This window comes from Mustelus asterias, chromosome 25 (genome assembly GCF_964213995.1).
Source record: "Mustelus asterias chromosome 25, sMusAst1.hap1.1, whole genome shotgun sequence".
Classification (NCBI taxonomy): domain Eukaryota; kingdom Metazoa; phylum Chordata; class Chondrichthyes; order Carcharhiniformes; family Triakidae; genus Mustelus; species Mustelus asterias.
This window is the reverse complement of record NC_135825.1, coordinates 24,709,813-24,724,810: the sequence shown is the minus strand read 5'-3', so window position 1 is coordinate 24,724,810 and position 14,998 is coordinate 24,709,813. Positions and strand designations below refer to the sequence as shown.

At 41.0% G+C, this 14,998-nt stretch overlaps 1 protein-coding gene and 1 pseudogene across 1 annotated transcript in view; both read right to left on the bottom strand.

Moving 5' to 3' along the window:
• LOC144479266 (semaphorin-3D-like) overlaps positions 1-14,998 on the bottom strand; it is a 105,034-nt gene that overhangs the window by 72,086 nt on the left and 17,950 nt on the right. The window contains exons 2-4 of the mRNA XM_078197935.1: positions 6,433-6,593; positions 3,348-3,407; positions 994-1,113 (exon numbers count right to left, since the gene is read on the bottom strand). Of these exons, the coding sequence (XP_078054061.1) occupies positions 994-1,113; positions 3,348-3,407; positions 6,433-6,593 (341 nt within the window). The remainder of the gene's footprint in view (positions 1-993; positions 1,114-3,347; positions 3,408-6,432; positions 6,594-14,998) is intronic.
• LOC144479344 (U2 spliceosomal RNA) lies at positions 1,529-1,737 on the bottom strand (annotated as a pseudogene).

Below are 14,998 nucleotides of genomic sequence, written 5' to 3'. Positions count from 1 at the left end.
ATTCCTAACCTCTAACTTGCTCTTGTAGCCACAGTATTTATAATGCTAGTCTAGTTCAGCTTATATTCAATGGTGAACCTCAGGATGTTGATAGCACGATGGTAGAGCCTCCAAAATATGTCCTCATGGATGAGTCATGCTGGTGAAGAATGGAACTTGGTGGATAACTGAGTGTTGCCAAAAGTGAAGCAATGTCTTCCAAAAATCCACGCTAGTGGCACAGCAGCTTATCAGGAAACCAATGGTGCACTGCCAATGATTTCCATCCATTGATTTCAGATGGACAGAAAATCATTGGCACTGCTTCCACATTTTTCCAATGCACCATCCCCCGCCTTCAAGATTTCACTGTTGGCTTGTGCTCTCAAAGGACTTCCCCCAATTGATACAGCTGTGTGCCAGGCATTGCAATAAAGACAAGTATAATACACGTAACAAAATAAACCTTATGTGAACAAACTCTTCAGCCCTTCCAGTGTATTATTGTTGTAACTCCGATGGGAGTACAATGGAAAGGCTGCAATCCAAATAAACTGGACAGAGTGTTAGGGGTTCCCGCTTTGACATTTTATGCTGGGAAAATCCTGGTGGATAATTGTGCAATAGGTTGGTTGAATAAATAATTACTTCAAGTCCGTATAGTGCACAGAACCACCTTTAGGTAATAGTAATATTCTTCCCTAGTTCTAAGCTATTATGTGGACATTCTGAGTTGTAAAATATACAGAGACATGCAGACATAGAGAAACCTGCAGTTGGTGATGAAATTATAGTTTATTGCGAAGCTTCATTATTGAAAATTCTTATTCTGCTCCATGCTTAAAACCAGCCTTAACAGAATCTTCATTACATTCATTAAAAAAATTTGCACCCAAGTGAGAAGATTTCTTCACCGAGGAGGTAACCAGGACATGGTAATAATAAAGTTTGAACATACTTTAGCTGCAGCCACATCTGTAGACCATTATTTTCAGTAAAGTCAGGGTACATTACCTCTGTAGGGGGTCCCAGGTCGATATATCCACATATAGGCTGGAAAGCTCCCGTACCACATGCATAGACATGCGTCTTGTTGAAGTTGTGAAGTAGACGGATAAAATTTGCACATTCTGTCTGAAAGTAATAACAGTATTGTTTAGTCTCACAGTAAAAGCTGCGTGGATTTCTATAACATGCTCACTTAAAAAAATAAGCAATGTAACATTATCATCACAAATATTAGACGTGACAATAAAGAGACTGTTAAGTTGTCTCATTGCAAGTAATTTTCATTCAAAAGAGCAAATGGGAAACGATTATTTTTAAAGGTAGAAAATGAATTCTCATTTCTCCTATTTCTCCCCTTTCAGTTGCATCTTGGACTGTACTTTCCTTACAGTTGGTGGTGAGGATTGGAACTCGGCTGGTTAGTGCTATTTGTTTTTTTCTTTTCCAATTCAATCAAATCAAGTCCAATTCAGAGTCTCAACAAGTTGAGATATTTCCGATCCAAGCTGACAAGACAGGGCCTCCACTCCTGTCTTGGGCCTGATCTCATGAGCCAAGCTGATTGGAGTAGGTGCAGGTCCTCCTCCTCCAAGGCTTGATCTCATTTGCATCTTAGCCAAAAGGCCGAGATGCCGCTTTTAAAAATTGCTTCATATGACTATGAAGCTTAAATGTAACCTAATGGCCTCAACCAAGTGCAGCATCCTATCCATACTACACTTGATCTTAGCCAAAAGGCCGAGAAGCGATGGGTGCTCACAATAGTGGCACCAAGAAGACTCCAAATCTTCAACATTGCGGCAAGGCAACATGACAACATTTTTAAGTGGTCCTGACAATTGGGGAACATTGCAGGATTAGCTTTTAACTGAAGTATACTGATTTCATTCTTTTTACAGAAAACAAATGTTTAAATTTTGAATCAAATGCTCATATTGTTTCATTATCACTCTTTAATTTACATTTTATTTATATAATGATAGACCTTTGAAGCATTGTAATTGATAGATGGCTTGTGGGGTGTTGTAAAAATCTGTACATTTGCTGAATTCTGTACATTTGCAGGCTTCTCGCCTGCCTTTCAACAGTGCCTTAAGAAATTTAAATTTCTTTTGATGCTTGAGTATCACTAGCCTCAGCTAAGTTCATCTGGATTAGGAGTAAAACAGCAGCTATAACTAATAATACATGATTTATAGCATGTGATCAGAACATTTTAACATACAGTGTAGCAAAACACACTGGTATTCTTCAACATTAAAATGTTTTTTAAAATTGCAGTGTTATGATATGGAAGGGGGTATTTGCTGGGCTAAGTCCCAAAGGGAAACTTGGCAAGCTATCACAACAATTTTCAGTTTGTATTTTAGTATGAGAAGATATGTGCACTGAAGGCAAGAATCACAATTTCCATAACATCTTTTGAAGATTTTAGACAGTGAATTAAAACATTTATCAACAAAAGGAAAGAAAACTTAAACATACAAGATCACACTTACACAGATAAAAGTTAGTCTTAAAGAACATTTCCCCTAAAGATTCTTCCTTGGTTAAACTCACAAATAAACATTCCTTTAAAGCAACAGTTGTGGAGAATTCCAAAAAGCTTTAGAGCAAAACCCTGCTTTCGGAAAACAACTGATAGGCTGCAAAATGCTCACTGCCATTTGTCACAGATTTGTTTGAGCACAGAGCATACTTCAGGGTTCCCTCAGAACAGCTCCCAGCGTTTCCTTAAATATGTTCTTCTCTTTCATCTTTACAAACATTGTTCTTATCCCTCTTTGAAATGTACTTATCCCATAATATCAAAAAACTTTTATGTTCTTCAAATGGCCGTTACTTTTGGTAAAATAAAACGGAATAACTTTGCCTCATTTATTATGATCTTTGTTAAGTTTTAAACTCCTTCTTACCTTCCTTTGAAATGCAACAACTAAAATTCCAAATCCTCACTTATCTCTGACTGCAAACTTCGACTCATGCTGTATTTACTTGTAGAATATCCAACTTGGCCCTCTTTACTTCAAGTGCCTACTTTTCACACATAGCCCCTTTGATGGTCTCAATTCCATAGACACTCAGTCCCTAGTTTAATTAAACTAGTCACACACACGCACACACACACACACACAGACACACATCTAACCCCCTCCATTACAGAATACCATCTATCCCAGAAATATTTGAAAAATAACATTTTCTTCACAGCAGTTTCTACATTTTGTGCAATGCAAGCTTTTAGACAGTAAAATGTCACCAGTTTGTTCAATGCAGATTAAATATGACTGCAAATATGAAAATTACTTTTTTAAAGCAAAAGACTTGGAAATTACAAAATAATGTCAGGCATTTCTTACTTCTTTTTTTCCAGTCTGTTTACACCGTTCCACTCTCTCCTTAGCTGCAGGCCAATAAATCTGACAAGACAAAAAAAAAATTAAAACTATAGGAAAGAAAAACACAATTAGATGAAGTGTTTTCAAATTTTCCTTGTCGAGCCTTTGGCTGGTTGTCAAACTATGCAAAGCAGTATACTGGATAGAAAGGATTCAATGTTTTTTTTCACCATGGTGATTGCGGGTTCTGGGCAGCATTGCGGGGAGAAGGGAGGGAAAGGTGACCCAAGGACTGCCCAAAATTTCTCCTCGGGCCTCATCTTAGTATGCCAGGCAAACTGCCGGTGCCTGTCACATCTCCAATGCAACTTGCCTTTTAGCTCCACTGTTGTGCTGCCTGACTCACTGGCGCCTATCTTAGGGGGAGGCGATGGCCTAGTGATATTATCGCTAAACTATTAATCCAGAAACTCAGCTAATGTTCTGGGGATCTGGGTTCAAATCCCGCAATGGCAGGTGGTAGAATTTTAATTTGATATAACATACCTGGAATTAAGACTCTACTGATAATGATGAAACCATTGACAATTGTTGGAAAAACCCATCTGATTCACTACTGTCCTTTAAGGAAGGAAATCTGCCGTCCTTACCTGGTCTGGCCACATGTGGCTCCAGACCCGCAGCAATGTGGTTGACTCTTAACTGTCCTCCAAGGGCAGCCAGAAATGTCCATGTCCCAAAAATGAATTTAAAAAAGTGAAGGGATTGGGATGGGGGAAGATGATAAAGGGAGGGAGGTCAGCGTGGGTCAGTAGCAATCATCAGAATGGAGCCAGGAAAGGCACTGCTCCTCCTCCTGTCTCCACAAACTTAAAACAGTTCACCCTTTTTGCCTGCCTGCTTGTTAGAAGGCCCAACACTTGACCCAGCCCAGTGCTGTCCAATGCCCCAGATGGGCCTTAAAAGAGGCTTTGAGTCCCTTGTTGGAATATGACAGTTTTAAGCAGCAACTCTAAGGGAAAATCACCCCAGAAAAGTTAACATAAAATACTGTGAATGCAGGAGATTGGAAATAAAAACAGGAAGTGCTGGAAATACTCAGCAGGTATGGCAGCATCCGTGGAGAGACAGAGTTAATATTTTGAATCCAATACAATTCTTCTTCTGAACCTGCAAAAGAGTCATATTAGACTCAAAAAATGAACTCCGTTTCTCACCACAGATGCTGCCTGACCAGCTGAGTATTTCTTTTACTATTTTAACAGTATACCGTTTAAAAGAAAAGTCTCCCTCGCTCCAAGGCTATTAAAACTGGCCGTCAGTTTTTAACAGCAAAGCAGTTTTGGAATTGAATCCACAATTCTATCTCCTCTCCCACTTTTCTCCTGCTGGCCTTCGAGTTCTGACCTCAGGGAAGAGCTGGCAACCTTTGATGCCATTGATTGAACTGATTGTTGTGAGAGGCAGAATGCAAGTAATAACAGAGCTAGGCATACTGCCAGATTACCAATGAGGTGCACAATTGAACAGGATTGGGTGGTATGGTGGCGCAGTGATTTGCCTCAGGGTGCCAGGGTTCAATTCCAGCCTCGAGTGCCTGTGTGGAGTTTGCATGTTCTTCCCATGTCTGCATGGGTTTCCTCCGGGTGCTCTGGTTTTCTCCCACAATCCAAAGATGTGCAGGTTAGGTAGATTAGCCATGCTAAATTGCTCTTTAGTGTCCAAAGATGTGTAGGTTAGGGGGATTAGTGGGATAAATGTGTGGGGTTACGGGAATAGGGCATGGGGTGGTCCTGGGTAAGATGCTCTTTCAGAGAATCAGTGATAACTCAATAGGCCAAATGGCCTCCTACTGCACAGTAGGGATTTTTGATTCTATGAATGGTGAACAATGTATGATCAATAGCCCTGCAGCTTAGTGGTGGACATGGCAGTGAGTTTTTGGTGACATATCGCACAGAAGTAGAGAAGCTGGAGTATTTGTAAATTTAATCTGAACCTGAAGATTCTGCTCCAACCTCTCCTTTCTAGCTGTTATTTTTTATTACACATTTTCTGGTGGTTGCACATTTGGTTTAGTCTTTCTTGCTAGGATTTTGGTATTTCAGTGCTGTGATGTTCACAGTAGCATACTGACTTCCTTTGCAGTGTCGTTACTGCGGTGCAGTCAGAAATTATGTTGCAGCACACTATACGCCACGAGATATCACACAGAATGTATCCTGTCAGCCCAATTATATTTGAGGAAAGGTCAGTGGGAACATTCATCCTGAATGTCAGTGCGGCTTTTCACAATAAGATAACTGATTGTGTCATGGACTAATGACCTACAGGAAGGACATTGCGCTGTTTGTAATGAAATTCATTTGTTAATTTAACGTTTTCCTCAGTGGTAGTGGGATGGTAAAGCTACTGTCCCTATTCTGAGGTTGTTGCTCTCATGTTCAAGCCAGGTAAAACAAATGAAAATCAGCTCCTCCAGGTTTCTTCAAATTAGACTCCTGCAGCTTTCTCTTTTCAAATCGGATTTATCTGCAATTTGGGGAGTCGGGCAGCAGATACATGGGAACGCCACCACCTGCAAATTCCCCTCCAAGCCACTCACCATTCTGACTTGGAAATATATCGCCATTCCTTCACAGTCGCTGGGTCAAAATCCTGGAATTCCCTCCCTAACGGCATTGTGGGTCAACCCACAAAACATGGACTGCAGCGATTCAAGAAGGCAGCTCATCACCACCTTCTCAGGGGCAACTAGGGATGGGCAATAAATGCTGGCCAGCCAGTGATGCCCATGTCCCATGAATGAATAAAAAAAAGCTCAGTTGGTTGGACGACTGGTTTGTGTGTCACCAACAACATGAGTTTAATTCCTGTACCAGCTGAATTTATTCATGAAGGCCCTGCCTTCTCAACCTTCCCCCTTGCCTGAGGTGTGGTGGTCCTCAGGTTAAATCACCACCAGTCAGCTCTCCTCTTCAGAGGGGGGAGCAGCCTCTTGCCTTCTGAGACTATGGCAACTTTGACTATGGCAACTTTACATATATATGCAATTTTCATATTTTGATGCATCATATCTACATGAGGCTTCTATGTTGCTATTTACCTTCTTAGGTTCCTTGTTCAAATCTTCTAGATTCAAAATATAAATCAGATCTTTAGCTCCAACTAGAAGTTTGCCTCTTTCTTCATCTATTAGTAATGTCTGGAAACTGGAGCTTTCTGCCGATCCCTGGAACGGATTGCAACTGTTGTTCATCAATGTATCTGCCAGAGCAAGACAATGTAAATTGAAAATATGAATCACCAAGAATGTGAAGGAAACATTTTTTGTAGAGACTGACACATTTGAACAATAACTCTAAGGTTAAGTCTGCTGCCAAAGTTCTGTGCGAGCAGCGTTCACTAAGTTGGTTGTACATTTTTAAGAGGGCTGCATTGAAAAAGAATTCCGCCACAGATTCAAACTGACTAGAATTGTGAGGAGTAACAAATTCTTCTTGTGTGAAATTATACATGCAAAAAGAAAATTGCAACTTGATTCCGCACAATGTGCTTGCAGCTCAGTCATAGTGAATGATCTAAAAGGAGAGCTACAGACATAGGACACCAATGATAATTTCAAACAAGCTAACTAGCTAACTCAGAGCACTGCAAATGACTTCCTAAACTGTGTGACTTAACATAATTTCAGTTGGTCTATATGCCACTATGTCATCAGGAGAGCTTTTTCATACTTATTTGCAGTGGCAGAACTGTTGTCAGCGGTATTTATGTTGTACAATATCTCAGGACAAAAACAATTGTGAAGTAATAATGTGTTTCTTGCAGTCACAATAGACATGGTAAGCATTCTTTCAAGGGACACATTTCTTAACAAGGGAACACAAATTTATATAATTGCAATAATAATCTTTTTAAAGTATAGCAGGCAAGCCAGAGTAACATTAAACCCACCAGCAGTGACCTAAATGGTAGATTTAGTGAGAATATACAGAATACGCGGAGTGACATTGTTCTCCAGGGCTGAATTTTCAATTGCAGGAAAAGATCAAGCTTATTAATGAAGCAGAGGGGCCAGGAGGCAATTTTCAAATTGAAATTGCCAAACTGAACAATTTGGCGCATGTTACAGCTGGCAGGTTCAATGCAGGGAGCTGCAAATGTATTCTTTAAAGCAGAAAAAAATTGCAATCAGGGTGTTCATTATGAGGTTTGACATAGCACTGCTGGCCGTTTAGCTGAGGTTTCTGACCTCCCAGATTCCTGCCTCTTCTCTTGTACAAGGCAACGGCAGGCACCATCATGGCTGTCGTCTGCCATTGAGACTCATGCCCCAACAGGCATGTTTATTTATTTGTTAGTGTCACAAGTAAGCTTACATTAACATTGCAATGAAGTTACTGTAAAAATTCCCTAGTCGCCACACTCCGGCGTCTGTTCGGATACATTGAGGGAGATTTTAGCATGGCCAATGCACCTAGCCCGCACGTCTTTTGGATTGTGGGAGGAAACCGGAGCATCCGGAGGAAACTCATGCAGACACAGGGAGAATGTGCAAGTCCGCAAAGATAGTGTCCCAAGCTGGGAATCAAACCTGACTCCATGGCGCTGTGAAGCAGCAGTGCTAACCACTGTGTCATTCGGGTTAGGAAGGGAATTCCAGGATTTTGATCCAGTGAATAATTATATCTGTTGACATTATTTAATTCCCATATCAGTATTCCTTACTTTGTACATTGAAATGTATAGCCTGGTGTTAAATTGTTGTACTAACATCTTAGATATGAACTAGATTGCTACGAGCAATTAAGTCAGATCTACTTCAGTCTCAATATCCTTTAATTATGGCTAAATGACCTATGTTTGATTTATTATTGTCACATGTATTAGCATACAGTGAAAAGTATGGTGCATGTATGCGCACTATACAGACAAAACATGCCGTTCATAGAGAAGGAAATGAGAGACTGCGGAATGTAGTGTCACAGTCATAGCTAGGGTGTAGAGAAAGATCAACTTAATGCAAGGTAAGTCCATTCAAAAGTCTGACGGCAGCAGAGAAGAAGCTGCTCTTGAGTGCTCAGACTTTAGTACCTTTTTCCTGACGGAAGAAGGTGGAAGAGAGAATGTCCAGGGTGCATGGGGTCCTTAATTATGCTGGCTGCTTTGCCGAGGCAGCGGGAAGTGTAGACAGTCAATGGATGGGAGGCTGGTTTGCATGATGGATTGGGCTACATTCACAACCTTTTGTAGTTTCTTGTGGTCTTGGTCAGAGCAGGAGCCGTACTAAGCTGTGATACAACCAGAAAGAATGCTTTCTATGGTGCATCTGTAAAAGTTGTGGCACTCTTCGGAACTGTGAGCAATCTCATTCTTTCGGGTTTTGATTATTGTTGGAGATTTTAAGAATGTAACATTTAGAACTTTTTCTTTAACTTTTTACCTCTTCCTTAATTCAACCTTCCTTTCTGCTCTTTATTCCTCTTTCTGTAGAGGATTTGACAACAGATTCAACCATTTCCATTCCATTCCGTTGTTGAGTTAGTAATTTTACAATCTTGTAATCTGAGTGTTTAAGCAGATACACAGTTGCCTGCCTTGTTCATTCAAGTCCCAGCTTCCCTCTTTCCCTCAATGTGCTAGTAGGAGCTCATACTTTCAGCAACTTGCCACACAAAACATTAAAAACCTAAGTAGGCAAGGGTAAGTCTAGCTAATGGCAAAAGCTGTTGGATGCCCTGCTACAGAAAATCATGGCTTGCCATTCTAATCTGCGGTGGTGAGGGTGGCGGTGTGGTGGTGGGTTCTCCAATTAAACATGTGACTTGTTTATAGCAGCCTGGCACATTTGGCTGCAGCTGTAGAAATATCCAAAACGTTCCTAAGCAAAATTACATAGCTCACCAAAGTTCAAGACAAACTAGATACAAGAACAGCGATACCCCAAATTGGACAGTGTATAATATTAAAGCATCACAATAATGATTGGTGTCCATTCTGAGGATCCTATCTGATTTGCGGAACAAATGTCTCATTTATATGTTGCCATTTGGCCCCATGGGAAATTCATGCTTTGGTAACAATAGTCAAATTATTCTACTTGCCAAAGTATCGGACTTCAATTCCACATTCAATTAATTGACATTTTCTATAGCTTACATATAAAGTATGGCCACAAATTCCATTCAGCTATCATTGGACAGGTACATTCCACTAGAGAATGTAACATTTCACATACAAAGCACATGTTTCTGATATACAGGAATTAAGGGCTTAGGAGCAGGAGTAGGCCATTCGGCCCTTCGAAACTGCTCCATCAATAAGATCAAGGCTGATCTGTTTGTCGTCTCAACTCCACTTTCCTGTCTGTCCCCCATAACCCTGGACTCCCTTGACCATCAAAAATCTGTCTAACTCAGCCTTGAATATATGCAACGACCCAGCCTCCACTGCTCTCTGGGGATGAGAATTCCACAAACTAATAGAAACATAGAAAATAGGTGCAGGAGTAGGCCATTCGACTCTTCGAGCTTGCACCACCATTCAATATGATCATGGCTGATCATGCATTTCAGTATCTCACTCCTGCTTTCTCTCTTGATCCCTTTAGCCACAAGGGCCACGTTCTGCTCCCTCTTGAACATTTCTAACAAAGTGGCCCCAACAGCTTTCTGTGGCCGAGAATTCCACAGGTTCGCAACTCTCAGAGTGAAGAATTTCTTCCTGATCTCAATCCTGAATGGCTTACCCCTTATTCTTAGACTGTGAGCCCTCATTCTGGACTTCCCCAACATTGGGAACATTCTAGCCTGTCCAGTCCCATCAGGATTTTATGTTTCTATGAGGTCCACTCTCATTCTTCTAAAGACCATCTGAGAGAAAAAAAAATATTTTCCAACAGCCCATTACACAAATCAATAGCTCATTTGTATTAAACATGGGTAATATGGGGGAAAAGTTGGTTACTTTCAAATAATTCCAAGAGTCTTTGATCATGGAGACAGAATGACTCCACCAACTAAATGGTCAAACAAGCTCCAATGTTTCAGTGATAGTGAATCATAGCAGTGAAGTTATGCAATTAGACAGTGTCACCCTAACTGCTGATTATGCTAATCAAATCGTTCTGCTAACGGGTCATTATACTTTGTGGCTTCTCAGATATTCAGATTATTGATTCAAAATGTTTCCCTTCCTCCTCACACAATATTATCCACAGCAGGCATGGTCCAAACATCATTAGATTTTGTAACTAGAAAAATGATAACATTTCAAAATTAAATTGAGTACAGTTTATTAATTTGACAGATCAAACATGTTGGGCAGGGTTTTGCCTTTTTGGATTGGGACCCCAACGTGGGGGTCTAAAACAAGTCCCAACCTCGCACTGTGTTGGGACCAATGACTTGACAATGATTTTGTCTGGATTGGCCAATTGGTGACCAGAAGATGAGTTTACCAACCAATTAAGGATGAACAGCATATGCCTGAAGCTGGAGGATGAGTAGGAACAATTACTTGAAGTCTCTGGAATCAAACAAAACTTTCTCACTCTGAGGCAAGAGTGTATCACAGAACAAAGGTTTGCTGGACACGGTATCATTCCCAAACGTTATTGTATTAATTATGTTTTAGTAACTGGATGAATTATATTGAAACTGAGGAACACATCCATATGTCGTGGGAAAAGCCAACAACTCGGTTTTAACTCTGGGTAAATTTGGGAGCACAGTAAGAAGTTTCACAACACCAGGTTAAAGTCCAACAGGTTTATTTGGTAGCACAAGCTTTCAGAGTGTTGCTCCTTCAAAGGACAATAAGCATGAGGCTTATTTTAATCCAGGGTCTCTTTTGAATTCTGCAGCATTGTCTCCTGGTCCAAACTAGAGCAGGGGGAGATGGAGGCGGAAGGGTGGTGGGAGGGAGCTGATGAGGGTTGGGCCAAAAATTAGCATAGGAGGCACAGAAATGCCAGAGACCTAAAGGAGCAAAACTCAGCTTGAAGTTAGTGTTGGGTGTGAGGGTGTCTGAAGGGGGCCAAATCCACCCTAGACTAGAACTGGGGTAGCACATGGACCCTCGATGTCCAGAAGATACACTCCAGCTGTTCCTGGAACACAATGAATTCTTGGAAATAATTTAAATACTTAACCTGGCATCTTCTGACAGGACTGCTGTGCCTGTTATGAGGTGGGGGAAGAAATATAGTCTTCCCCAAACATCTTAAGTCCCCTACCCATACCTTTTGTAACCAGGGTTAGAATATATCTTCTGGTTACGTTACCACGGGTAGGTAAAACTGGGTATCAGCTTGTGTCCCTTCTATGACTTAGGTTAATGGTCATCCATGCCATTGAGTTCTTGATCTTAGCTGTTAATGGATTGGAAAACTTTGAATATAGAATGTGTTCTGTCAAATGGAAAAGGAAAAGTCAGCATTTAGTTGCTCCTGCGTACCAACTTCCTCTATCCTCGGATGAATTTTTTCTGGCCCTTGAGATTTATTCATCTCAAAGTTTGCACAGTCATTGTGCTAGTAGAAATATGATTAGCGTGGCAGCTTATTGCTGCAACACCCTCTAGTTCTCTTTCCAGTTAAAATAAGTTCAGTCACCTCCTTGATAAAAATTAAGGTAAGAAATTTAGTTAGCAGGTTTAGTGTCTATGTAGCATCAATTGTAATGTATCACCAGATCTTACTTTCAGTAGCCTCCTTCATTTTGTGTTTTCTTTTTCACCTACTGTAACTTAAAAAACAATATAATTTAAACAATAAGAGCCAAATTTTCATTGATGAGGTGGAAATTTCCTAACTTAGTTGACTTGTCTCCATCTAGAAGGCCCCCACTTGCTGTATTTTCACTCCTGGGAGGTGGGGTGAGATGGGGATGGGCCTGATATATTTGGACATTGGTCTAAGTTTGATGATTAATGTTAGGCCCTGAAATCCTCATCCCTTCACTTCCAAATCACACCCCATGTCACCTCATACCCCAATGCCATCTCCATACCCCCTCAGATCCCCATGCCATCCCCATATATCCTCCATAGCCACTCACCCAGTATTCACTATGGAAATACATCAAGGGACCTTCGAAAAGGATTGAAAATAAACTTTTAACAATCTGATCTCATTTTAAAACATCAAAATGAAAAAAAGCTCCCACTCAATTAAAACCATTAAAAATATTAAAATTCCACTGACAAGGCAAGTGATCTTTTAATAATTGATTAAAACCGTCAATGAAAATGTTTGTACAGCCTTTTAGCGACATGACGGTGGACATTTTGAGAATCAGCTAAGCATTCATACTGGCCACAGCTATCAAAACAAACCATTCGAACTTACAGATAATAGAGCCTGCTGAAATTTCAAAATGTCAGATGCCACCAATTTTTTAAAAGTTGCACCAGATGGCCTGTCAATCAATGTGCTCAGCAATGGGTCATTTTCTCTGAAGCTTTTTTAATTTTAAAGGGTTCTGCTGATTTTTAAATCACTACGGATCCATCACACTGAAGTTCCCAAGCAGTGTTTTGTTCAGTTTTGAATGCATGAGAACATTTTTCCCAATGGGAAAATACATGTCAACATTTACATAATGCTAGCAAATGTAATGGTTAACTTATATTTGCAGGAGAGAGCCCGATAGTGAATCACTGTGAAAACATCTACCTTAAATGCACAATCAAACTGATGAAACTGAAAGAACATTTTTGTTTCTTTATTTCAAAATCTGACAGTGAAGGAATTTCAGGACCAGGTGTATTTTCTCATTCCACATATGGGATTGGGTTTTCCTATCAGCTCTGACACTCTGTGAACCAGGTTTAACTACCAAAGGGACCCGACTCTGCAAAAATTACAAAGGTTTGGACTACCCTCCCTGCAATGGAGCGGGGAAGAATGAGAGTGGTAGAAGCACTTCCTCGTTAGTATAGTGGTTAGCATCCCCGCCTGTCACAGGGTTCAATTCTGCAAAGGGGAGCTGCAAAATTTCCTGACTGTGTCTGGAGAGGGAGTCTTATGGGTGGCATGGTGGCACAGTGGTTAGCACTGCTACCTCACAGCTCCAAGGACCCAGGATCGATTCCTGGTTTGGGTCAGTCTGTGTGTGTCTGCACGTTCTCCCCGTGTCTGCGTGGGTTTCCTCTGGCTGCTCCGGTTTCCTCCCACAGTCCAAAGGTGTGTGGGTTAGGTTGATTGGCCATGCTAAATTGCCCCTTAGTGTCCCAGGATGTGTAGGTTAGAGGGATTAGCGGGGTGAATATGTGGGGTTGCGGGGATAGGGCCTAGGTGGGATTGTTGTCGGTGCAGGCTTGATGGGCCGAGTGGTCTCCTTCTGCACTGTAGGGATTCTATGAAGCAGGAAGACTACCTGCATCCTTATCCCGCAGCAGCAGCAAAAATAGCCGGAAACAGGAACGGAGTCAGCTGGACTTGGGAAAAATCTGGACCAAAGGCTTTCAATTCTATGGAATGTGGTCATGCCAGCAATTTGGGGTAAATATTACCCTTATCTATATGCACCATCAGCTGGAGAATTGTGCAGCAATTAGTTCACTGGAGATTAGAGAGGGAGCCACTCTGCAGAAATACATCTATTTTCAGAGTGGCATGACTAGCATCCACCAAGTCGGTGGTCTGGGATGTTCCATCTAGCCAGAAGAGGAGAAAGCCAGGTGGTAAATGCCGAGATGGAAATACTGAAAGATGAAAGCACAAATGCAAAAAAATAGCCAATTTTAGAAAATGTAGGGAACTTGGAGGTGGTAAGCACAGCAACATTGAGATTTTGCAATAATTGCTTTCTAAAAACAAACATTTAAGGGCATTGTCAAGAGTTGAGTGAGAAAATTAACTGTGTGATGAGGTACTGAATCATCAAAATCCAGAAGGTCCCAAGAGTGGTTTCTGGTTTGTGTTGAGTTATGTAATCTCAGCCAGGGTGACAATTGGAGCGTCCCTAGGCTAGCAGGGAGAGAAAACGAGATAGGTTTCTGGTTTCTGATCTTCGCCCTTTGCCCCCTGTGGGAAAGCACTTAAGAATATGGATGTCAGGCAAGAACATGATTGGGAGTGGCTGTGACACTCTCACCATGTTTGAAAAGCTTTGAATCTCAGCCACATGAGTGAGTTATTCAAGGATCACCGATGTCCAGAGAACATTAGGATGCTTCACCATCATGAGCAGTGAAGGAGGGGGAAAGAAAAAAATCGGGAGTGGGTGGGAATAAATTATTTCATTATAAATTATGCAATTCTAAAAAAATATCTATTACCAATTAAACATCTGCAATTGATGCAAAGGATGTTTCACTCCAGGAGCAAAACCTAAACCCTGACCCACGACGATGCTCGTTTTAATTTTCTCAACATTCAATAAACATATGCCCTCGACTGTATAACCAATCTCCCATCAAATGCCGACTTAATAATGACATGTTAGGACAAATATTTAAACATGACGCAAGTCAGGAAACCTGGTACAACTCTCCCTTTAGGCGCACACTCTGTATATAAAGATATTCTCAACCACCTATTTGCTGCTGTGCATATATCTGAAGAAAGAGTTTGTAATAACCAGCCAGAAACAGCATGGCCAACATTTAACCTTCCAATTTTAAGAGTGAAAAGTGAGAAAAGAAAGTGCTAAGTCTTCGTTTTA